We start from the raw sequence: 25,048 nt of genomic DNA on the forward strand, positions 1-25,048 counted from the left end.
CCTGTCAGTTGGCTCCACCTCCACCTTCCGTCTTACTAGCAGAACACACTTAAATTTTTGCAGCCAACCTTGATTTCTCTCTCACAATCCTTACCCAATCAAACAGCAAATCTAGTATATTAACTCAACCTTCAGAATAGATCCAGAAGCTGATGACTCCACATTACTTTCCTGCTACCACCCTAGTTCAAGCCACACTATTTTCTTTTTTGTTTTAATTTTAATTCCTAGGTCTTTTCTACCTTAATATCAAGCCACCATATTTTCTTACCCAGATTAATGTCCTAATTCTCTCCCTGCTCTTATTCTTGTCCCCCTACAATCTATTATTAATACAGTTGCTAAAGTAATCCTTTCCAGTTTAAGCCAGATCTTGGCTGCTTGAAATCACGTAATAACTTAGAGTAAAAGTCAAAGCCTTATGTTAGCCTACTGAGTGATAACCAAACATTTAAGCAGGCATAAGAATCATCAGAAAGGCTTATTAAAACACAAATTGCAGGGCCCCAAGAATGTAGTATTACCAAGTTCCCAGGTGTGTTAGTCCGAGTCCTCCAAGAAGTAAATGCCAAATGTAAGAGAAAATGAGAAGGGAGCCAGAAGCTGGCATAGCCACCAGACCTAGATACCAGTCTCATCTCAAGTGGACAGAGGGATGTCTTACAGACCTGCTTTAGTATCTTTGCCATACTCAGTCACAGGGTAAGAGTAGCCTATGGAAAGCAGGTCATGTGGAGTGAGACTGGAATTGAGCGTATAGTAGCTGGGGCCATTCACTCATTCTCTATGTATCTGGAGATCTGACAGGTATATTCTCATGGCTGTCAAGCTAGGTAAAACTAATGATAGTAGGTGATACTAGGAAACCAAAGTATGGAAACCACACTTTGAGAATCACTGGTCCTCACAATCTCTAACCTCTCATATCTCTCTTACCTCATTTAGACCAACTCTTCTTTACTCTTCCATTTCAGTCACCTGGCTTCCATGCTGTTCCTACTCCCTCACTTTGCCAGGTCTTTGCTCAGATGTTGTTATTCTATCAATGACACATTCCCTGATTACTCTAAAATTGTCACTAGTCTACTTCCCTACCCCATACTACTGATCCTTCTTATCCTGCTTGTATAGATTCTTTCCTTACACCGTTCTAATTATCATATAGCAAATAAATTAATGTAATGTTGTATTTATTGGTTATTATCTGTTTCTCATAGCAGAATGTAACTTCCACACTGGCAGGGATCTTTGTTTTGTTCAGCAATATATCCCAAGTACTTAGAACAGTGCTTAGCATATAAAAAGTACTTAATAAATATCTGCTGAATAAATTACATGAATTTCTATAGTTCTAGGAAGCAGAGAAATGGAAAAGGAAACAACAAAAATCACTGTTGACTCTCTACCTTCCACTGACATAAAAATTCATGTTAAAAAGTTACAGCAAGAAATTCACTGCAGTTGCATTAGACTAGAAGTAAAAGAAATAGAGTATATCAACTGAATGTGTTTTCCTCTAAATAGAATAGCAACATAAACAGAAATTATAAAATATATTATCATATACTTACATTCCTGATACTAATGACACTTTGAACACATGCTGAGCAGTGGAAGATGGATTGCCTAAAGCCACATTAAGTGCTCTGTCGATACTGAATGCCATCTGAGAAAGATAGCTTTCTGGCTGCTGTCCATAACCATCGTATGGCACATAGAGGTAAGGAAAGATGCCATGTAGATGAAGACATGTCTTCTGACCTAAAATGTAACACATTATAAAGTTTAGCTTCCAGACACAGTTTAACAATACAAAACTCAGCATGAAACTCATTTAAATGTTATAATGGCAACACAGCTTATCTAAGGGAAGAGTTGAAAAAAATTAACCCATAGTTGAAAGTAACCGGTATTAACTACATTTTACAACAGAACATTTGGAAACATTCTGTAAATACAAGCTTTGTATAATAGTATGATTTAAACAGTAGTTTTGATGAATATATTTTGACTATTTTACCCTCATAATCCAACTAGTTTTGTGTACTTCACTGAATCATCTATAAATACCACTTAGCACAGTGTTATGAAGGTTACAAAAATTCACAAAAAGTTTACTAAATAAATCAATGAATGCCTTTCTTGGCATTAATGTTTTCAAACAAGAGCCTTCCTTAAAAGAGAGGCAGCTCTGGGAGAAAGGGGGTGTAAAAGCAGTTCCAGTGTGTGGAATTTTGCTATTGCAGTGGGAAGGAGGGTAAAAATGAAATTTTGCCATTAAAAGGAAAAAAAAAAAAGACAAAACCAAATCAAAACAAAATCTCTACAGATCAATTATCTGTAATGGATTTCGGGGTATCTAAATTTTGTATTTGGTGGTATGGAACAAGGGGAGACAAAATGAGAGGGGAAAAAAGCCAACATGCACACTTCTCAGAAACCAGTGTATCAGTCAAGGTGCCGAAAGGGTAAATGGTGCTGACTTGCCAACAGACAATCCAGCATAGCCATGATAAAGAAAGTAATATGAGTGAGAACCCACAAAAGAAATGCCACAGAAACAATAATGTGTCCATGACAAGGTTAAGTAACAACAATGGCAACAAAAAGCAGATGCACCATTGCTCTCATGAATCTGGCAGGGCTGTATGGAAGTGGTTACTGTCCTCAGAGCATTGTCCCTAGTTCCCCTTGGGTATGTGCCATTTGTCTAATTCAAACAGAGGGAACAGCAGTGATGGAAGAACACATCCATTTTTCTCATGCTGTCACCCAGTCTCACTGTGGTGCTCCTACCAACACAAGCCTCAGGCTTCTTCCCCACCCCTTATCCCTCCTCACTCTGCTTCACTGGGCCTTTTCTTTTGGTAGGAACGTAAATATTTGTTTGATCACTATTTCCCATTTATGATTTAGAATGATTTATATAAAACATAGAGAAAATAGTTCTACATTGTGTTGATATCTTAATGTTTACATTTCTTATAAAGAATAACATTAGCTTCTCTTATTTTTAAGGTACACTTATGACAGAAAAATAAATCTGGAACAGTTATTACATAAAGCATAGCAAAATTGGAAAGATCAGTCACATAATGAAACAAGATTTGATTCTCCCAAGGGTAATATTCTGATGTGAACTACCAACTGTCATGCTTTTGAAAAATTACAAACCTGTGTTGCTGTTATACCAATTTCAGTTTCTAGTTTGGCTATTTCACTTCTAAATACAACATGGTATTAATCCCTAAATTCTATAGTTTTTCAATTCTTCAAATAGAGAACATTCAAACTATATTGATGAGTCTTAAGAAAATAGATTTAATCAATTTACTGATGACTTACTTGACTGCTTTTTAAATATCTCAAGAATAAATGTTATAACCATTACCCTTCCGGACAAAAACCACAATTTGACTAAGAGTAACTGGTATGCTAAACTACAGGTTGAGGGAGGTGGGAAGACAGTGAAGTATTTCCTCTTAAGTTGACAAATTCAAGACCAGTGATTACAGAATTACTGGTGCAATGCCATATTTTACAAGCAATACTGTAAATTCCTAAGGTATTCGTTTATAGTCAATATATCTTAATAATGGAATTTTGGATAAATTTTACAAGAAACAATTACAAAACTGGACTGTACTAATAGTTTATGGGCAGAGTGTTCACAAAGTGTCTTAAAAATAATTTTATATCCAGTTTTCACATCACCTGTGAAGTAGGGGCCAGAGGAACTGACTTTCTATTTATAGGCTTCAGAATTACAACAATTTAGGGATGTACAACTTAGGAAAAAGGAAGAAATTATTTACTCAGCAGGTACTAGGGTAAGTGCTTTACCTATGTATTTCTAAAACTTAGGATAATCTTGCAGTATTGATGGAGGTTAATGTTCCCAAAGTCACATAACTATTAAGCAATAGAATCCGGATCAACAAAACCTAAAACCAATACTCTTTCCATTAACCATGCTGGTTCAATGTTTTAAAAAAGTCAATGTTGGCTTCCTTAATTCCTCAGTTTTTATTTCGTATTATAATTGCCTGTTTCCTTATCTGACTTTCCCATTTGATGGCAAACTCTCAGGGAGGTGATGAACACTATGTCCCCAGAACTCCACAAAAAACACATGGCATGTGCTTAACAAATATTTATTAAATGAATTAAAGAACCCACAACAAAACAGAATAACTGCTTAAGAAGAAAGGAATGATGTGAAAGAGTTTGAATATCTGAAGAAACACATCCATGAAAAAAGAGAGACTCTGATACAATTAATGTAACTACCATCAGGGTTACAGGAGGACATGGGTGTGTGGGGTTGAGAAGGGTCCCCAGCTTATTGCACTTTCCTACCCTGAACGACCTGAAGTGCCATCCAAATCTGTAGTCACTCTATCAACAAAGACACACCTCTCTCTCCAGCCCTCCTGCAGCTAGAGATGGCTCAGTGCCTTACTCATCAACCTTCCTCAGGAACAACCTCCTGAAGAACAGCCACAACACAAGAAATTCTTGGCATAGCACTAACAGCTCTAATACAGAATAAGAATGATATAAAGCGAAAATGAAAGAAACAGGATAAAATAAGAAACTCAAAAGTTAAATAAGGAAAGAGAAATGTGTAAAAATGAACACGAGAGTCAGTTGCTTTTGGGAAATAGTATGTCTTTTATTACCATAAAATTTGTAGTTCTGTAATAGCATTGCTTTATCTTGACCAGATACAGACTTCTATTTATTTCCCTCCACTAGCTCTACCTCACACAAATGCGTGGAGATACAGAACTGTAAAGTCTTTAGAGATAAACTAGTCTACTACAACTCTCGTTAGTAAGGATTAGGTTAAACCATGAGAAAATGCCCCCAAATCAGTGGATTTAGCATTAAAATTAGTGGCTTTTCTCCTAAAAGAAGTCCAGAGATAGGTAGCTGGTACTAGAAACCCAGCTTTTCTCAACATCTAGTTAGCGGTCTAGTTAAGAACTTGTGACTTCAGTCCAGGTATTTTTCCACTATACTTCTAGAAGTTCTATATACAAGATGCTTTCAAGAATGTTTTTATAAAATTAGTGAAAGTTACGGTATTTTGAAACCTTCTACTAAATGATTTTGGATTCTTAAAGGATTCGGGACATTAGATATTTCTAGGTAACATATAGATTTAAGGAAAGAAAATATCCCTACTCCCTCAACTCTATTAAGGAAAACTGATACATAAAAATTGTACATATATATGGTATACAACATGACACTTTGATATGTACACACCATGAATAAATCGAGCTAACATATCTATCACCTCACATACTTATTATTTTGTCGTAAGAATACTTAAAATCTAATCTCTTAGCGATTTTCAAATATATAATACATTATTAACTATAGTCACCACGCAGTACAACTGACGTCCAGAACTTATTCATCATGTCTAACTGAAACTTCATACCCTTTAAGCAACAACTCCCCTTCACATCCTCTGAAGGTTCCCTCTTATTATCATGGCAAACTGAAGTGAGACAAGTCCAACCAGAAATAAGATCGTCTTTGGGAGAATAAACCCATGTACACAGGTTTCAAAAATTGAAGAGTTTGAATCTTCCAATTTGATTGATGTTCCCTAATTCAGAAACTACAAAAGTTATTTTAAAAAGCGCCATCAACACTTGACACCATGGCAAAACTGTGGAGCCGGCTACTTCCCACTGTGTGTAAGTACATAACAAACTCTGTGGTGTTGGCTACTTCCCATTGTGTGTAAGTACATAACAAAAGGCAGATGCCTCTTCAACAGGGAGTATGTGGGTGCTCTGAATTTCATCTTTCACAGAACCCAGAATTATTCTAAACATTAAGTCATCAGCTGGGCATGGTGGCTCACGCCTGTAATCCCAGCACTTTGGGGGGCTGAGGCGGGTGGATCACGAGGTCAGGAGATCGAGACCATCCTGGCTAACATGGTGAAACCCCTCTCCACTAAAAATACAAAAAATTAGCCGGGTGTGGTGGTGGATGCCTGTAGTCCCAGCTACTCGGGAGGCTGAGGCAGGAGAATGGCGTGAACCTGGGAGGCGGAGGTTGCAGTGAGCTGAGATCTCGCCACTGCACTCCAGCCTAGGCGACAGAGCAAGACTCTGTTTCAAAAAAACAAAAACAAAACAAAACATTAAGTCCTCTATATCCCAACATTTCTATGTCATTTTTCAACATTTTATTCTGCAATTTAGGTGTCTTGATTTGATCTCTAAATTGCCCATCTAAAATCTTGTTAGCCTATTTGTAGCAAAATTACTTGGGGTATTTTTGTAGATTCAGTTTCAATAAACACAAAGACTAAATGTACCATTCCTCTAATTTGGGGGTTTGCAAACTTTTTCTGGAAGGTGACAGTAAATATTTTAGGTTTTATGGGGTATGCTGTATCTGACACAATTACATAACTCTGCTTTTGTAGCCTGGAAGCAGCTGTAAGCAATACTTAAGAGAACAGGCATAACTGAGTTAAAATAAAACTTCATGTACAAAAATAGGCAACAAGAAGGATTTGACCAATGGATAGTAGCTTGCCAATCTCTGCTCTAATTAATTAGACTTCTTTCTCTATCATCATCTGGAATAGAAAAGTTTTTTTTTTTTTTTAAGCTGATGGATAATTAAAATAAAAATAGTGATAGCCTAAGAGTATCTTAGGAGAATAAGAAATATTTATTGTGTAATTTGCATACCCCATCTCCCAAATCTTAAATTCAATCTAAACAAGGTTTTAAACAAACCTCAACAGAGCTGTAAAACAGAAAAACTTGGCATGTGAGCAAGAAAATTTATGTTTATAAAAATTTGCATACTTTCTTATTCCTGGAACATCTCAAGTTTTATATCACTATCATTAACTCAATCTGTTTCCTTCCAGTCTTCCTTTGCTTCTGTCTTTCTAAGTTTTATTCCATCTTTCTTATCCCATCTCCACAAAACCACAAAACAAACTAAACAAAACTCAGTCACAGAAAGTGTTAAATTACCTATTCTCATGGAAAAAAAAAAGTCATAAGGATGTACTCTTAGCCTCAGAAATTAGGCTTTCAGAATTTATCCTAAGGAAAAACTTCAAAACGTACACAAAGATTCAGATACTAAGATGTGAGGCGAGTATGACTAACAACAGTGAAAAAAAATGAAGATAATCTAAATTTCCAAAAATAGGGAAATAAGTAAATTATGTTATATCTGTATAATAGCTCTGTGGCTCTGTAGCAAATGCTGCTTGCTGTCTGATTTTGTAAATAAAGTTTTATTAGAATACACCACAGCCATTTAGAATGGTCTATGGCTGCTTCTGCTATAGACAGAGTTGAGTAGTAGCAACAGACACCCTACAACCCTCAAAACCTAAAATATGTGCTATCTGGTTCTTTATAGAAAAAGTTTGCTAACCTCAGCAACAGGAGATGTTTAAGTGTATTTCCTAGCATAAGAAAATGTTTATGATGTATTTATAGTCAGATGAAAATTAGTTATAAAATAACATAGTACATGAGACCAGGTGATAGCCGATTGTTTTATATATATATTTATATTATAAATATATATATATTTTGCCTTAAAGGCAAAACAAAGCATAATATGTAACAGTTTCCTTTCATTTTCTCCTTTTATTTGTAAATAATACTTATGAGTTTCACATTTATTTATGCCATTTTATTTCTTCAAATAAAATATACAGAACTTTATCTAGAATCATTGGCTTTAAATGATTAATCCCACATTACTAAGAGAAACTATATCCCTGAAATACCAGATGTTTCAAAAGTCTACTTTATTCATACATTTGTCTAATGTATCTTTGTATATATAGTGCTGGGTATAGTTGGTTCCTTTATTCATAAATGTGGTCATGATTTCTCTACTCAAGTAATTTGTGGAGACCCAATGTTCAGTGCTAAACCACAGGCTGCTTATAAAACAGCCGCTGCCTTCACGGACTTTACAGTCTACTTGGAGAAAATAATGAATAAATAGGCAATTACAGTATGGTATGACAGGTGCTCAATAAGTACAAAATCCTATGGCTATATCCACAAGTATCTAACTCAGACTTGTGAGAATCTAGGAAGGCTTATCAGAGGAAGTGCTTTTGAGCTGATATCTGAATTATGAATCAGATTAAGCAAAGCAAATGAAGAAGAATGTTTTCAGTATGTACAGAAACCTGACAGCAAGAGAAACATGGCATCTGGGAATAGGAAAAGTGTAGGTGGGATGAAACAAGGAGTGCAATGGAGAGAAAGAAAAGGAGTATGAGGTCGGGCGCAGTGGCTCAAGCCTGTAATCCCAGCACTTTGGGAGGTCGAGATGGGTGGATCACGAGGTCAGGAGATCAATATCATCCTGGCTAACACAGTGAAACCCCGACTCTACTGAAAAAAAAAAACACAAAAAATGAGCCGGGCGTGCTGGGGGGCGCCTGTAGTTCCAGCTACTTGATGTGAATCTGGGAGGCAGAGCTTGCAGTGAGCCAAGATCGTGCCACTGCACTCCAGCCTGGGTGACAGAGCAAGACTCCGGCTCAAAAAAAAAAAAAAAAAAAAAAGTATGAGAGAGAGGAACAGTGTGTGTGTGTGTGTGTGCGCGCGCGCACATGCATGTACTAATGACCTGTATGGATTCGCATTTTATAAAGTTCTCCGTGGACACATTGTGGGGACACTGGCAACAGAACTACAGAAAGGAAAATCTGTTTAGGAGGCTGCTGGAGGAATTCAGTCGAGATATCAGTGGAGGTGGAGAAAAGGTCAAGGATATAGGGAGTTGAATCAAGAGGCTATGGTAACTGGAATTTGAGAGTAGGATAAGGCAGAAGAAATCAAAGATGACTCTTACATTTTTGGCTTAGGCAACCGGATGGATGATCATGTCATTCAAAGAAAACTGTAAAGTAGGGGTGGGTTGACTTCTGTTTTGCATTTATAGAATTTTACATGTCTACAGAATTTCCAAATGGATATTTAAATGAAACACATATAGATATGGAGCTTAAGAAAGAGATCTGGGCTAGAGAAGAAGATAGATTTGCCAATATGAGCAACAATTAGGTAAGATTTCTTAGGGAGAATGGATATACAAGAGAAGGGACCTAAGCAAGAACCCTGAGGAATACTGATATTTAAGAGAGGCACTGAGTATTTTGATTTATGTGAGATGTAAGAGACAGAGCCCTGAGTGGGCTACCAGGCAAGAAGGGGAGGCTAATAGTGAAATTTTGATAATATAAGCATATTAGCCATGGAACCAGTGTTCCAAGGATCCAGTAGAAATATAAGAGACAGGTAAGTAACAAGAGGCTGGATCAGAGATTGGCGGCAGGATGTAGATAAAAGTACATAGGACTGAAAAGAGGCATTTACAAAATTTCTGAGTAAGGATCTTTCAATATCTGTTCCTCCATAAAAGCAACAAGAACACTGGCAAAAACTGTCAAAAGCAACCTTTTCCCGAACTCTGGAAATTAAAGGTTTGCAACAATCCAAGAAGTATTTATTCAGGAACACCAGATGAATGCTAAAACAGCAAGCTTTGTGGCATTTAACTTGTTCTAATCTGATCCCTCCCTCTGCAGCTTCAAAACAGTCTTGAAAATGAAAGCCTTGCATCTACAGTAGCTGTAAAAACTAGCAGCCAGGCAGCCATTGGACAAGCCAGAACCCATCTGGAGCTCCTCCAAAGCTGTAGCTACCCTCAGAAAACTGCCACTGTTGGACTTGTGTGGCAGCTTGTTGAACAACACTCCATTCCTAGCACTTGCCTTTTTTTGATTTGACTAAGGGCTCACTCTACGTGAAGAGCCCTATATGCTGCAGAGTCATTGTGGAACACAATCAACAGCAATTATTTAACACTGTAGCTGCATGGAGGAATTTTACCAGTTGGGTCTAACAACAGGCTGACCAAAAAATTCAAAAGTACAAACTGAGGAATGAAATGTCCACCAGGGGCTTGGAAAAACTTTGATACAGTCAAAGGAATTTAGAAGGCCATAAGCATATGTAGGGCTATGTACATGCCCGGGAAAAACCTCAGATGACTAATATTTTGCCTCTTGTTGATCTTGAGGCTCTGCCCCAACATACTCACAGAGCCCCTCAGCAAAAGCTGAGAAAAGAGGCATTTAAAGCAATCTCTGGACAACCATTAACTGACCACTATGCCAGCTGAGCAGAGACTTCAAAGAATAGAGACTATACAAAAATTAGCCCATGAAAATCACTAAAGAAATAAACCACAGCAACAACAAAAACAAACTGGGGGCGGGGGGGGGGGGGTAGGGAGGAATCTAAGTTCCAGAAATGATACATAATTTAAAATGTCTGGTTTTCAACAAAATTGTAAAACATATAAACAGGAAAACATGGTGCCATACATATATATACACACACACATACATATATACATATATATATAAAAGCAGACAACAGAAACTGTTCATGAAGAAGCCAAGGTGTTAGACTTACTGGACAAAGACTTTAAGCCAGCTATTATTAGTATTTCAAAAAACTAAACGAAATCATGTCAAGAGAGTTAAAGGAGAGTATGAGACCAACATCTTACCAAATAGAGAGTACCAATGAAGAGATAGAAATTATAAAAAAGAACCAAATGGAAATTCCAGAGTTGAAAAGTTCAATAATTAAAATGAAAAATTTATAAGAGGGGGTGTGATACTATGATAAAAGAAGAAAAATATATTTGATCTTTGCCCCTGGTCCTGGTACACAGCTCCTAAAACGTTTGGACTCTTTTAAGTGTTAAATGTTTATCTGTGTACCAATGAGAAGACTGGTAGCTGGGGGCTCCTGGATAGCCTCAGGTAGGGCAGAAGTGCAGGGAGCCTAGGGACTCCATTTGTGGCTGGTGTCTGAAGTGAGCAGTACTATCAGACAGAACCCTTACCCTGTAGGGTATGCATTAGTAGTAGCCAGTGTCAGAACTGAATAGAATTGTAGAGCACCCACAGTTGATGTCGGAGAACCAAGAATTTGTTACTGTAAAACTGATGCACAGGATGTCTTTTTCAAATTGGGTGGCCTCTAAGAAGGCTTTCAACTGAGTCTAGTAGAAATTTTGATGGATTTAAATCTCACTTTCTCCTTATAAAGTATTTTCTTTCTCCTTATAAACAATGAAGACATGTATAACGTCCTAACATCTCCCCTTTATGTAAGGGAACTAGAAGGGAATCAATTAACCTATTTATACCAGAGATTGCAATTTTTTGTGTGTGAAAAATCAGACTTTGGTGATGACCTTGAGCAGTAGCATATAAAGAACTCCCACAAGCTTAGCAGCCCAATAATGGAACACTAGGCATAAATGGATTAAGGGTCAACCTCCAAACTGAACAACAGTAATTTTATGATTAATATAATTCTTTTAAGATTAATATGTCAGAAATCTGATGTATCCAAAGTTCATAAGCAATTTAATATGCAATTATTGTTACAGAAAGTAAATCAGTAATTCTCTTGATTTTCAATGACTATGAAACTATATGGGTACTGCTCAAAGGCACACACCATGGTATAACTTTTTCTAAAAAGCTCAGTCTTAAAAAACAAAGCTTCTAATAGTAGTTTCAAGCACAAATCTCCAAGAAAATGTGCACCTTTCAGACTAAATGTCATAAAAGTAACTAGTATTATTAATCTTAGTGAAAAATAAAATTCTGGCTTGTAAGACAAATACTTTTTAGTTTCAGATAATTTAGCCAGAATGGTAACACACATTAATTTTTGTAGTATTTTAACTGAAACATAAATAAACCAAAGTCTCAAAAAAAATTCTGATTATGACATGAAAATTCATCTCAGACAATTTAAAGCAACATTAAAAGTTAAGATAAACTTACTGTCTGGTCAAATTTGTATATAAATATCTAAATCCTCCTTCAAATGCAAATAAATAAAACACTATGGGTAATTAACATTATATGCAAGTCTAGTAAATTATTTAACCATATTTTATGGTAGGTGAATACTGAAGGACCTTAAGCTTTTACCTGTCTAAAAGAAAGTTGAAAAGACAAAGCACAGAATGAAAAAAAAATTGTGAATCGTATATTTGATAAGGGACTTGTATCTAGAACAAACAACTCTTACAACTCAATAATAAAAAGACAATACAATTTAAAAATGGACAGAGACTTCTGATTCTAAAACGGTGGTATAGAAGTAAGCTGGCTTCACTCACCGCCACAGAAAACCAAAACCACATATACAGTGCTGACGTGATCATGAGCAATATCCCAGAACTCAAATATGAGAAGGAGACAGTTCCCAAGACCACAAAGAAGTGAAAAAACTCTAAGCAAAAGAAAGCAAATTAGACTTTCATAATCACAGTGCCCCTCCCCTCAATCGGTCCAGCACCAAGCATGCAGAAAACTTTCCCAACTCAGAGTTGCTAAATTGGAAAAAGTATAACTGAGGTGGACAACTGGCTTCTCCACCATCTTGGGTTTGTTGGCAACAGACCTGTCCCTGTCCTAATAATCGGGAGCAGTGGAAATACCTAAGGGAGAAATATCCCTGAAAACAGGCAGAAATAAAGAGAGGAGGTGGGAGGTGGGACTACCATCCCTAGTCCTGGAAACTCTGCTTTGTAACTCAGCCAAAAGAGATGCCAGGTTGGAGTGGGTGTTCAGCAGTACCACACTGTAAGAGGTTCGTTTCACAGGTTCACTGGACATGAATCTCTACCCAGCCTTCACACACTACCAGGATATCCCCTTTGGGACCTCCCTCATTCAGGATGGGCAGCATTCTGATTGTTTACTAGAATGTATGCAAACTTGGGCTTAAGGCACTACCTAGTGCTGAAAAGGAGGCAGCAACCTAGCAGATTTAAGAATAAAAAAAAAAGAAAATTAACAGGTAAACTTCAAAGAATCTCTAAGCAAGCATATTCAATAAAAACCAAAACACGCCAGACAGAGAAGACTAGAATGAATAACTAATCCTTGAATGTAAAGACACAGATGTATATCCACAACAAACAACCGAAAACAGGGAACCATGACTGCAAACAGACAAAGCAAGGAACCGGTGACTGACCCTAACAAGATGGTGACATGAGCTTTCTGACCAAGAATTCAAAATACCAGGTATAAGGAAATTCAATAACCTACAAGACAACGCAGAAGAGTAATTAAGAAATTTATTAGAGAAATTAAGCAAGGAGATCGAAATAATACAAAAAAAAATCAAACAGAAATCAAAACTGAGAAACACATTTGGTGAACAGAAAAATTCATTAGATGCTCTCAACAGCACGATGGAAACTCAATAACCTACAAGACAACACAGAAAAGTAATACAGAAATTTACTAGAGAAATTTAACAAGGAGAGTGAAATAATACAAAGAAAACAAACAGAAATTGAAACTGAGAAATATATTTGGTGAACTAAAAAATTCATTAGAGTCTCTCAATCACAGGATATATGAAACAAAAAAAAGTCAGTGAGCTCAAAGACAGGCTATTTGAAAATACATGAGGAGAAAAAAAGAAAAAAACAATGAAAAGGAATGAAGGTTGCCTTTAATACACAGAAAATTACCTCTAAAGACAAAATCAAAGAAATTTATTGGTATTTAAGAGCAAGTGCTCTTGTTAAGTAAGGGCAAGGGGTAAAAAGCTTATTTCAAGAAATAACAGAAAAAAATCCCAAAATTTGAGAAAAAGATAAATATCCAGGTACAGGAATAAAGGTGAGACAACACCAAATAGATCTGACGCAAATAAGACTACTCACAAGTTATATAATAATCAAACACTCAAAGGTCAAGGACAAAGAAAGCAGCAAGAGAAAATAAGTAAATGATGTATACAAGTGCTCTAACTTTTCTGGCAACAGACATCTTAACAGATACTATAAAGGCCAGGAGAATGGAATGCCGTCTTCAACATGCTTTAAAAAAATGCCATCTAAGAATAAAGTATTGAGCAATACTATCTTTCAAATATAAAAAAGACGGTTTTTGTTTTGTCTTTTCATTTTTTAAAACTTCTTTTGTAGTGATGGGATCACGCTATGTTGACCAGGCTGGTTTTGAACTCCTGGGCTCAAGCAATCCTCCCATCTGTGCCTCCCAAAGTGCTGGGATTATAGGTGTGAGCCATTGTGCCCAGCCAAATATATATATAGTCTTTCCCAGACAAACTTAAGCTAAGAGAATTCACCACTACCAGAACCATCTTACAAAAAATGCTTATGGGAGTTCTTCCAACAGACAGAAAAAAACACTAACTTACAAAAAGAGAGCTTGTAAAGCTATAAAAACCACTGGTAAAATTAAGCACACAAACAAACCAGAATACTCTATTACTGTAATTTGTGGTGTGCAATCCATTTGTAACTCTGGTTGGTATGAAGTCCAAAAGACAAATCTACTAAAGACAATAATACTTACAGCAACCTTGAGAGAGAGGCAATTAAAAAATATAAAAATTAACACAACATAGTGTCAAAATGTAGGGGAGGGTGGTGGAGTTATAGTAAAGAGGGTTTCTCAGCTTCTCGAGCGGGGCTTCCCAGGCCCTGCTCCACCCTGGGCCGGGACCGGAAGTGGCGGGCCTGGGCCTGGTGCGGCTGGCAGGCACTGGGGCTCCGTCGGACATGGGCAAGAAGCACAAGCAGCACAAGTCGGACAAACACCTCTATGAGGAGTATGTAGAGAAGCCCTTGAAGCTGGTCCTCAAAGTAGGAGGGAATGAAGCCACCGAACTCTCCACAAGCAGCTCAGGGCACGACTCCAGCCTCTTCGAAGACAAAAACGATCATGACAAACACAAGGACAGAAAGCAGAAAAAGAGAAAGAAAGGAGAGAAGCAGCTTCCAGGGGAAGAAAAGACGAGAAAATATAAGAGTTAAGGAAGATAAAAAGAAGCGAGATCAAGACCGGGTGGAGAACGAGGCGGAAAAAGACCTCCAGTGTCACGCCTCTGTGAGATTAGACGTGCCCCATGAGAAGCCTCTCACAAGCACTTTAGCCAAAAAAGAACAGACACCCCTTCAAGAAGCTTTGAATCAACTGGAAAGACAATTGCAGAGAAAAGATCCAAGTGCTTACTTTTCATTTCCTGTGACCGATTTTACTGCTCCTCATTACTTCATGATCATTAAATGCCCAATGGATTTTAAATGAAAGAAAGAAAAGATCAAGAACAATGACTACGGAATAGAAGCAAGATGGCCGAATAGGAACAGTTCCAGTCTCCAGCTCCCAGCGCCAGCGACACAGAAGACGGGTGATTTCTGCATTTTCAACTGAGGCACCGGGTTCATCTCACGAGGGAGTGCCGGACAATCGGTGCTGGTCAGCTGCTGCAGTCCGACCAGTGAGAGCTGAAGCAGGGCGAGGCATCGCCTCACCTGGGAAGCGCAAGGGGGAAGGGAATCCCTTTTCCTAGCCAGGGGGACTGAGACACACAACACCTGGAAAATCGGGTAACTCCCACCCCAATACTGTGCTTTACCAAGGGTCTTAGCAAACGGCACACTAGGAGATTATATCCCACACCTGGCCGGGAGGGTCCCACGCCCAGGGAGCATCCCTCCTTGCTAGCACAGCAGTCTGCGATCTAACGGCAAGGCAGCAGCGAGGCTGAAGGAGGGGCGCCCGCCATTGCTGAGGCTTAAGTAGGTAAACAAAGCCACTGGGAAGCTCGAACTGGGTGGAGCCCACAGCAGCTCAAGGAAGCCTGCCTGTCTCTGTAGACTCCACCTCTGGGGACAGGGCACAGCTAAACAACAACAAAAAAAGCAGCAGAAACCTCTGCAGACGCAAATGATCCTGTCTGACAGCTTTGAAGAGAGCAGTGGATCTCCCAACACGGAGGTTGAGATCTGAGAACGGACAGACTGCCTGCTGCTCAAGTGGGTCCCCGACCCCTGAGTAGCCTAACTGGGAGACATCCCCAACTAGAGGCAGACCGACACCCCACACCTCACACGGCGGAGTACACCCCTGAGACGAAGACTCCAAAGCATGAATCAGACAGGTACACTCGCTGTTCAGCAATATTCTATCTTCTAGAACCTCTGCTACTGACACCCACGCAAACAGGGTCTGGAGTGGACCTCAAGCAATCTCCAACAGACCTACAGCTGAGGGTCCTGACTGTTAGAAGGAAAACTAACAAACAGGAAGGACACTCACACCAAAACTCCATCAGTACATCACCATCATCAAAGAACAAAGGCAGATAAAACCACAAAGATGGGGAAAAATCAGGGCAGAAAAGCTGGAAATTCAAAAAATAAGAGCGCATCTCCCCCTCCACAGGAACACAGCTCATTGCCAGCAACGGATCAAAGCTGGACGGAGAATGACTTTGACGGGCTGAGAGAAGAAGGCTTCAGTCCATCAAACTTCTCAGAGCCAAAGAAGGAATTACATACCCAGCGCAAAGAAACTAAAAATCTTGAAAAAAGAATGGAAGAATGGATAACTAGAATAATCAATGCAGAGAAGGCCATAAACAAACTGACAGAGATAAAAACCATGACACAAGAAATACATGACAAATGCACAAGCTTCAGTAACCGACTTGAGCAACTGGAAGAAAGAGTATCAGTGATTGAGGATCAAATGAATAAAATGAAGCGAGAAGAGAAGTCTAAAGAAAAAAGAGGAAAAAGAAATCAACAAAGCCTTCAAGAAGTATGGGATTATGTGAAAAGACCAAATCTATGTCTGATTAGGGTGCCTGAAAGTAAGGGAGAAAATGGAACCAATTTGGAAAACACTCTTCAGGATATCATCCAGGAGAACTTCCCCAACCTAGTAAGGCAGGCCAACATTCAAATTCAGGAAATACAGAGAACGCCACAAAGATACTCCTCGAGAAGAACAACTCCAAGACACATAATTGTCAGATTCACTGAAGTTGAAATGAAGGAAAAACTGTTAAGGGCAGCCAGAGAGAAAGGTCGGGTTACCCACAAAGGGAAGCCCATCAGACTAACAGCAGATCTCTCAGCAGAAACTCTCCAAGTCAGAAGAGAGTGGGGGCCAATATTCAACATTCTTAAAGAAAAGAATTGTTCAACCCAGAATTTCATATCCAGCCAAACTAAGTTTCATAAGTGAAGGAGAAATAAAATCCTTTACAGATAAGCAAATGCTTAGAGATTTTGTCACCACCAGGCCTGCCTTACAAGAGACCCTGAAGGAAGCACTAAACATGGAAAGGAACAACCGGTACCAGCCATTGCAAAAACGTTCCAAAATGTAAAGACCATCGATGCTAGGAAGAAACTGCATCAACTAACGAGCAAAATAACCAGTTAATATCATAATGACAGGATCAATTCACACATAACAATATTAACCTTAAATGTAAATGAACTAAACGGTCCAATTAAAAGACACAGACTGGCAAACTGGATAAAGAGTCAAGACCCATCAGTTTGCTGTATTCAGGAGACCCATCTCACGTGCAGAGACACACATAGGCTCAAAATAAAGGGATGGAGGAAGATCTACCAAGCAAATGGAGAACAAAAAACAGGAGGGGTTGCAATCCTAGTCTCTGATAAAACATACTTTAAACCATCAAAGATCAAAAGAGACAAAGAAGGCCATTACGTAATGGTAAAGGGATCAATTCAACCGGAAAAGCTAACTATTATAAATATATATGCACCCAATACAGGAGCACCCAGATTCATAAAGCAAGTCCTTAGAGACTTACAAAGAGACTTAGACTCCCATACAATAATAATGGGAGACTTCAACACCCCACTGTCAACATCAGACAGATCGAGACAGAAAGTTAACAAGGATATCCAGGAATTGAACTCATCTGTGCACCAAGCGGACCTAATAGACATCTACAGAACTCTCCATCCCAAATCCACAGACTATACATTCTTCTCAGCACCACATTGCACTTATTCCAAAATTGACCACATAACTGGAAGTAAAGCACTCCTCAGCAAATGTACAAGAACAGAAATTATAACAAACTGTCTCTCAGACCACAGTGCAGTCAAACTAGAACTCAGGACTAAGAAACTCAATCAAAACCGCTCAACTACATGGAAACTGAACAACCTGCTCCTGAATGACTACTGGGCACATAACGAAATGAAGGCACAAATAAAGATGTTCTTTGAAACCAATGAGAACAAAGATACAACATACCAGAATCTCTGGGACACATTTAAAGCAGTGTGTAGAGGGAAATTTATAGCACTAAATGCCCACAAGAGAAAGCTGGAAAGATCTAAAATTGACACTCTAACATCATAATTAAAAGAACTAGAGAAGCAAGAGCAAACACATTCAAAAGCTAGCAGAAGGCAAGAAATAACTAAGATCAGAGCAGAACTGAAGGAGATAGAGACACAAAAAACCCTCCAAAAAATCAATGAATCCAGGAGTTGGTTTTTTGAAAAGATCAACAAAATTGATAGACCGCTAGCAAGACTAATAAAGAAGAAAAGAGAGAAGACTCAAATAGACGCAATAAAAAATGATAAAGGGGATATCACCACTGACCCCACAGAAATACAAACTACCATCAGAGAATACTATAAACAGTTCTCTACGCAAATAAACTAGAAAATCTAGAAGAAATGGATAATTTCCTGGACACTTACACTCTCCCAAGACTAAACCAGGAAGAAGTTGAATCCCTGAATAGACCAATAGCAGGCTGTGAAATTGAGGCAATAATTAATAGCCTACCAACCAAAAAAAGAGTCCAGGACCAGAAGGATACACAGCTGAATTCTACCAGAGGTACAAGGAGGAGCTGGTACCATTCCCTCTGAAACTATTCCAATCAACAGAAAAAGAGGGAATCCTCCCTAACTCATTTTATGAGGCCAACATCATCCTGATACTAAAGCCTAGCAGAGACACAACAAAAAAAGAGAATTTTAGACCAATATCCCTGATGAACATTGATGCAAAAATCCTCAATAAAATACTGGCAAACCAAATCCAGCAGCACATCAAAAAGCTTATCCACCATGATCAAGTGGGCTTCATCCCTGGGATGCAAGGCTGGTTCAACACACACAAATCAATAAACGTAATCCAGCATATAAACAGAACCATAGACAAAAACCACAGGATTATCTCAATAGATGCAGAAAAGGTCTTTGACAAAATTCAACAGCCCTTCATGCTAAAAACTCTCAATAAACTAGGTATTGATGGAACGCATCTCAAAATAATAAGAGCTATTTATGACAAACCCACAGCCAATATCATACTGAATGGGCAAAAACTGGAAGCATTCCCTTTGAAAACTGGCACAAGACAGGGATGCCCTCTCTCACCACTTCTATTCAACATAGTGTTGGAAGTTCTGGCTAGGGCAATCAGGCAAGAGAAAGAAATCAAGGGTATTCAGTTAGGAAAAGAAGAAGTCAAATTGTCCCTGTTTGCAAATTGTCCCTTTGCAGAAGTCAAATTGTCCCTGATTGTATATTTAGAAAACCCCATCATCTCAGCCCAAAATCTCCTTAAGCTGATAAGAAACTTCAGCAAAGTCTCAGGATACAAAATTAATGTACAAAAATCACAAGCATTCTTATACACCAGTAACAGACAGAGAGCCAAATCATGAATGAACTTCCATTCACAATTGCTTCAAAGAGAATAAAATACCTAGGAATCCAACTTACAAGGGATGTAAAGGACCTCTTCAAGGAGAACTACAAACCACTGCTCAGTGAAATAAAAGAAGACACAAACAAATGGAAGAACATATCATGCTCATGGACAAGAAGAATCAATATCATGAAAATGGCCATACTGCCCAAGGTAATTTATAGATTCAATGCCATCCCCATCAAGCTACCAATGAGTTTCTTCACAGAATTGGAAAAAACTGCTTTAAAGTTCATATGGAACCAAAAAGGAGCCAGCATTGCCAAGACAATCCTAAGTCAAAAGAACAAAACTGGAGGCATCATGCTACCTGACTTCAAACTATACTACAAGGCTACAGTAACCAAAACAGCATGGTACTGGTACCAAAACAGAGATATAGACCGATGGAACAGAACAGAGTCCTCAGAAATAATACCACACATCGACAGCCATCTGATCTTTGACAAACCTGAGAGAAACAAGAAATGGGGAAAGGAGTCCCTATTTAATAAATGGTGCTGGGAAAATTGGCTAGCCATAAGTAGAAAGCTGAAACTGGATCCTTTCCTTACTCCTTATACGAAAATTAATTCAAGATGGATTAGAGACTTAAATGTTAGACCTAATACCATAAAAACCCTAGAAGAACCTAGGCAATACCACTCAGGACATAGGCATGGGCAAGGACTTCATGTCTAAAACACCAAAAGCAAAGGCAACAAAAGCCAAAATCGACAAATGGGATCTAATTAAACTAACGAGCTTCTGCACAGCAAAAGAAACTACCATCAGAGTGAACAGGCAACCTACAGAATGGGAGAAAATTTTTGCAATCTACTCATCTGACAAAGGGCTAATATCCAGAACCTACAAAGAACTCAAACAAATTTACAAGAAAAAAACAAACAAACCCATCAAAAAGTGGGCAAGGGATATGAACAGACATTTCTCAAAAGAAGACATGCAATACAGCCAATAGACACATGAAAAAATGCTCGTCATCACTGGCCATCAGAGAAATGCAAATCAAAACCACAATGAGATACCATCTCACACCAGTTAGAATGGCAATCATTAAAAAGTCAGGAAACAACAGGTGCTGGAGAGGTTGTGGAGAAATAGGAACACTTTTACACTGTTAGTGGGATTGTAAACTAGTTCAACCATTATGGAAAACAGTATGGCGATTCCTCAAGGATCTAGAACTAGAAGTACCATATGACCCAGCCATCCCATTACTGGGTATGTATCCAAAGGATTATAAATCATGCTGCTATAAAGACACATGCACACGTATGTTCATTGCGGCACTCTTCACAATAGCAAAGACTTGGAATCAACCCAAATGTCCATCAGTGACAGACTGGATTAAGAAAATGTGGCACATATACACCATGGAATACTACGCAGCCATAAAAAAGGATGAGTTAGTATCCTTTGTAGGGACATGGATGCAGCTGGAAACCATCATTCTCAGCAAACTATCACAAGAACAGAAAACCAAACACCGCATGTTCTCACTCATAGGTGGCAAATGTACAATGAGATCACTTGGACTTGGGAAGGGGAACATCACACACTGGGGCCTATTATGGGGGGCGAGGGGGGAGCGATTGCATTGGGAGTTATACCTGATGTAAAGCACAAGTTGATGGGTGCTGACAAGTTGATGGGTGCAGCACACCAACATGGCACAAGTATACATATGTAACAAACCTGCACATTATGCACATGTATCCTAGAACTTAAAGTATAATAATAATAAAAAAAAGAACAATGACTACCAGTCTATAGAAGAACTAAATGATAACTTCAAACTAATGTGTACTAATGCCATGATTTACAATAAGCCAGAGACCACTTATTATAAAGCTGCAAAGAAGCTGTTGCACTCAGGGATGAAAATTCTTAGCCAGGAAAGAATTCAGAGCCTGAAGCAGAGCATAGACTTCATGGCTGACTTGCAGAAAACTCGAAAGCAGAAATAACAGACACCTCGCAGAGTGGAGAGGACAGAGGCTGCTAGCCAAGAGAGGACTCTGGAGATGCCGAAATACACGCTTTCAAGAGTCCCAGCAAAGAAAATAAAAAGAAAGACAAAGATATGCTTGAAGATAAGTTTAAAAGCAATAATTTAGACAGAGAGTAGGAGCAGCTTGACTGCATCGTGAAGGAATCTGGAGGAAAGCTGACCAGGTGGCTTGTGAAGTCAGTGCGAATTTGAAAGAAGAAAACCAGACAGAACAGCGATGTTGGGACTTCTCCATCCTGTGGATCCCACTGTAGGAGAGCCAGGCTTACTGCTCTGTGAGACTGAGAATGACAACTGGAAGACTTCAGTATGGAGTGAATACTCTGCAGAGGTTCAAAGAGGATAAAAGGAACAAAGTCACTCCAGTGTTGTATTTGAATTATGGGTCCTACAGTTCTTATGCACCACATTATGACTCCACGTATGCAAGTATCAGCAAGGATGATTCTAATTTAATCTATTCAACCTATGGGGAAGACCCTGATCTTCCAAGCGATTTCAGCATCCATGAGTTTTTGGCCACATGCCAAGATTATCCGTATGTCATAGCAGGTAGTTTACTGGATGTTTTTAACAAAAGGAGGGCATTCCAGGACCCTGCAAGAGATGTAGATGTCATTGCCTATAGGTGGAAGGCCATACTAGGACACTTGACACAGCAGAAGAAATGGGGATTAAAGAAGTAGAGCCACCAGGGTGTTTGGACTCCAATACTCAAGACAGGCTCATAGCGCTGAAAGCAGTAACAAACTTTGGCATTCCAGTTGAAGTTTTTGACTCTGAAGAAGCTGAAATATTCCAGAAGAAACTTGATGAGACCACCAGACTGCTCAGGGAGCTAGCTCCAGGAAGCCCAGAATGAATGTTTCAATACCAGACCCCCTCCCAACATGATCTGTCTCTTGGGTCCCTCATACAGAGAAATGCATCTCACTGAACAAGTGACCAATCATCTTACAGAACTTGCACAGCAAGTAACTCCACAGGTGATATCGTAAGCACGTATGGAGTTTGAAAAGCAATGGGGATTTCCATTCCTTCCCCCGTCATGGCAAACAACTTTGTGGATTTGACAGAAGATACTGAAGAACTTAAAAAAGACGAACGTGGCCTGGTGGAAGTTGAGGCCACCTGGTATTTGATTATATATTGTGTACACACTTTTTCATTCTTAACTTAGAAATGCTTTTTAGAATATACTAAATATTTGTAAATTGTGTTTTTAATTAAACTTTGCAACAGTGAATTTGAATGTTCCAGAGGTTGGACTTGTATTAGTTAATAAAGCTGGACCTGAGGCGGGGAAAAAAAAAAAAGAGGGTTTTTTAAAAAAAATTTCTATTCTTTGTTTTGTAATCTAAGATGTTTTTATAAGTCTCATGGTTACCACAATGCAAAAACCTATAATAGATTCACTAAAACTAAAAAGCAATGAATTAAAACATACTACCAGAGAAAATCTCCTAACCACAAAGGAAAACAGTAAGAAAAGAAAAAAGGAAGAAAGGAGTTCTAAAACAACAGAAAACAAGCAATGAAATGACAGTAGTAAGTTTACTTGGCAACAATAACACTGAATGCAAATGGACTCAATTCCCTAATTACAAGGCAGAATGAATTAAGTGTCTAAACAGATGAAGCAAGAGTTAAACTATATGCTGCCTATAAGAAACTTTCCTCACCTATAAAGCCACACACAGACTGAAAGTGAAAGGGTGGGAAAAGATCTTCCATGCAACTGGAAACCAAAAAGCAGGAGTAGCTATATTTGTATCAGATAAAATAGACTATCGAGACTGTAAAAAGAAAGAGGGTCACTATGTAGTGATAAAAGGGTCAATTCAGCAAGAGGATATAACAATTATAAATTCTATGCATGCAACACCAGAGCATCTGAGTGCATAAAGCAAATATTAATACATTTAAAAGGAGAGACAGACTGCAATACAGTAATAGTAGGGGACTTCAACACCCCATTTTCAGTAATGAACAGAGCATCCAGACAAAAAATCAACAAAGAAACACTGGAGTTAAGCTATACAGTACACAAACAGGCCTAATCAACATTTATGGAACATTTTACCCATGCTGCAGAAAACACGTTCTTTTCATCAGCACATGGAACATTCTCCGAAACAGATCATATCTGAGACAAAAAACAAGTCTCAGCAAATTCAAAAAAGTAGAAATCATACCAAGTATCTTATCTGGCCGCAATGGAATAAAACTAGAAATCAGTAACAAAAGGAAGCTTGAAAAATACACCAACACATGAAAATTAAACAACATGCTCCTGGATGACAAATGGGTCAATAAAGAAATTAAGAAGGAAATTTAAAAATTTCTTGAAACAAATGGAAATGAAAACACAACATACCCAAACCTATGGGATACAGCAAAAGTCATACTAAGAAGGAAGTTAATAACAATAAATACCTATGTCAAAAAGTAGAAAGACTTCAAATAAACAACCTAATGATATATCTGAAAGAACTACAAAAAGAACAAAACAAACCCAAAATTAGTGGAAGGAAATAAATAGTACAGATCAAATCAGAAATAAATGAAATAGAGACTAAAAACCAATACAGAACATCAACAAAAGGTTGATGAAAGGTTGGTTTTTTTAAAAAAAGATAAACAAAATTAACAAACCTTTAGCTAGGCTAGAAATAAGAGGGAAGATCCAAACAAATAAAACCAGAAACAAAAGAGGAGATAAAACAGCTGAGACCATAGAAATGCAAAGAGACTATTATGAAGAAGATAATACGTGACAGACTATTATGAAGAACTATACACCAACAAACTGGAAAACCTAGAATAAATGGATACTTTCCTGGACACAGCCTACCAAGATTGAACCAAGAAGAAAGAGAAACCTTAATACACCAATAATGAGTAAGGAGACTGAAGCCATAATAGTCTCCCATCAAAGAAGAGTCCAGGACCTAATGGCTTCATTCCTAAATTCCGTCAAACATATAAAGAACTAATACCAATTCTACTCAAACTCTGCAAACAAAATTGAAGCAGAAGGAATACTTTAAAACTCATTCTATGAGATGAGCATTACCCTGATACCAAAACCAGACAAGGACACAACCAAAAAAGAAGACTATAGGCCAACATCCCTGATGAACACAGATGCAAAAATCCTCAACAAAATTCTAGCAAACCAAATTCAACATCACATTAGAAAGATCATTCACCATGATCAAGTGGAATTCATCCCAGGGATGCAGATTGTTCAACATAAGCAAATCAGTGAACATGATATATCATATTAACAGAATCATGAACAAAAAAGCCTATTACTTTTTCAACAGATACTGGAAAAGCATTAAATAAAA

The 25,048-nt window shown here is 38.2% G+C and overlaps 1 protein-coding gene and 1 pseudogene across 17 annotated transcripts in view; one reads left to right on the forward strand and one right to left on the reverse strand.

The window, feature by feature from the left end:
* REV3L (REV3 like, DNA directed polymerase zeta catalytic subunit) overlaps nucleotides 1-25,048 on the reverse strand; it is a 189,342-nt gene that overhangs the window by 114,261 nt on the left and 50,033 nt on the right. For all 17 annotated transcript variants that reach the window (XR_012433354.1, XR_012433355.1, XR_012433357.1 and 14 more), the window contains one exon: nucleotides 1,572-1,761. Coding sequence is in view for 9 of the 17 variants with exons in the window: in XM_005551601.5 (XP_005551658.3) it covers nucleotides 1,572-1,761 (190 nt within the window). In the remaining 8 variants the exon portion in view is untranslated. The remainder of the gene's footprint in view (nucleotides 1-1,571; nucleotides 1,762-25,048) is intronic.
* LOC102122879 (bromodomain-containing protein 7-like) overlaps nucleotides 14,671-25,048 on the forward strand; it is a 59,869-nt pseudogene continuing 49,491 nt past the window's right edge.

This window comes from Macaca fascicularis, chromosome 4, assembly GCF_037993035.2.
Source record: "Macaca fascicularis isolate 582-1 chromosome 4, T2T-MFA8v1.1".
NCBI lineage: Eukaryota > Metazoa > Chordata > Mammalia > Primates > Cercopithecidae > Macaca > Macaca fascicularis.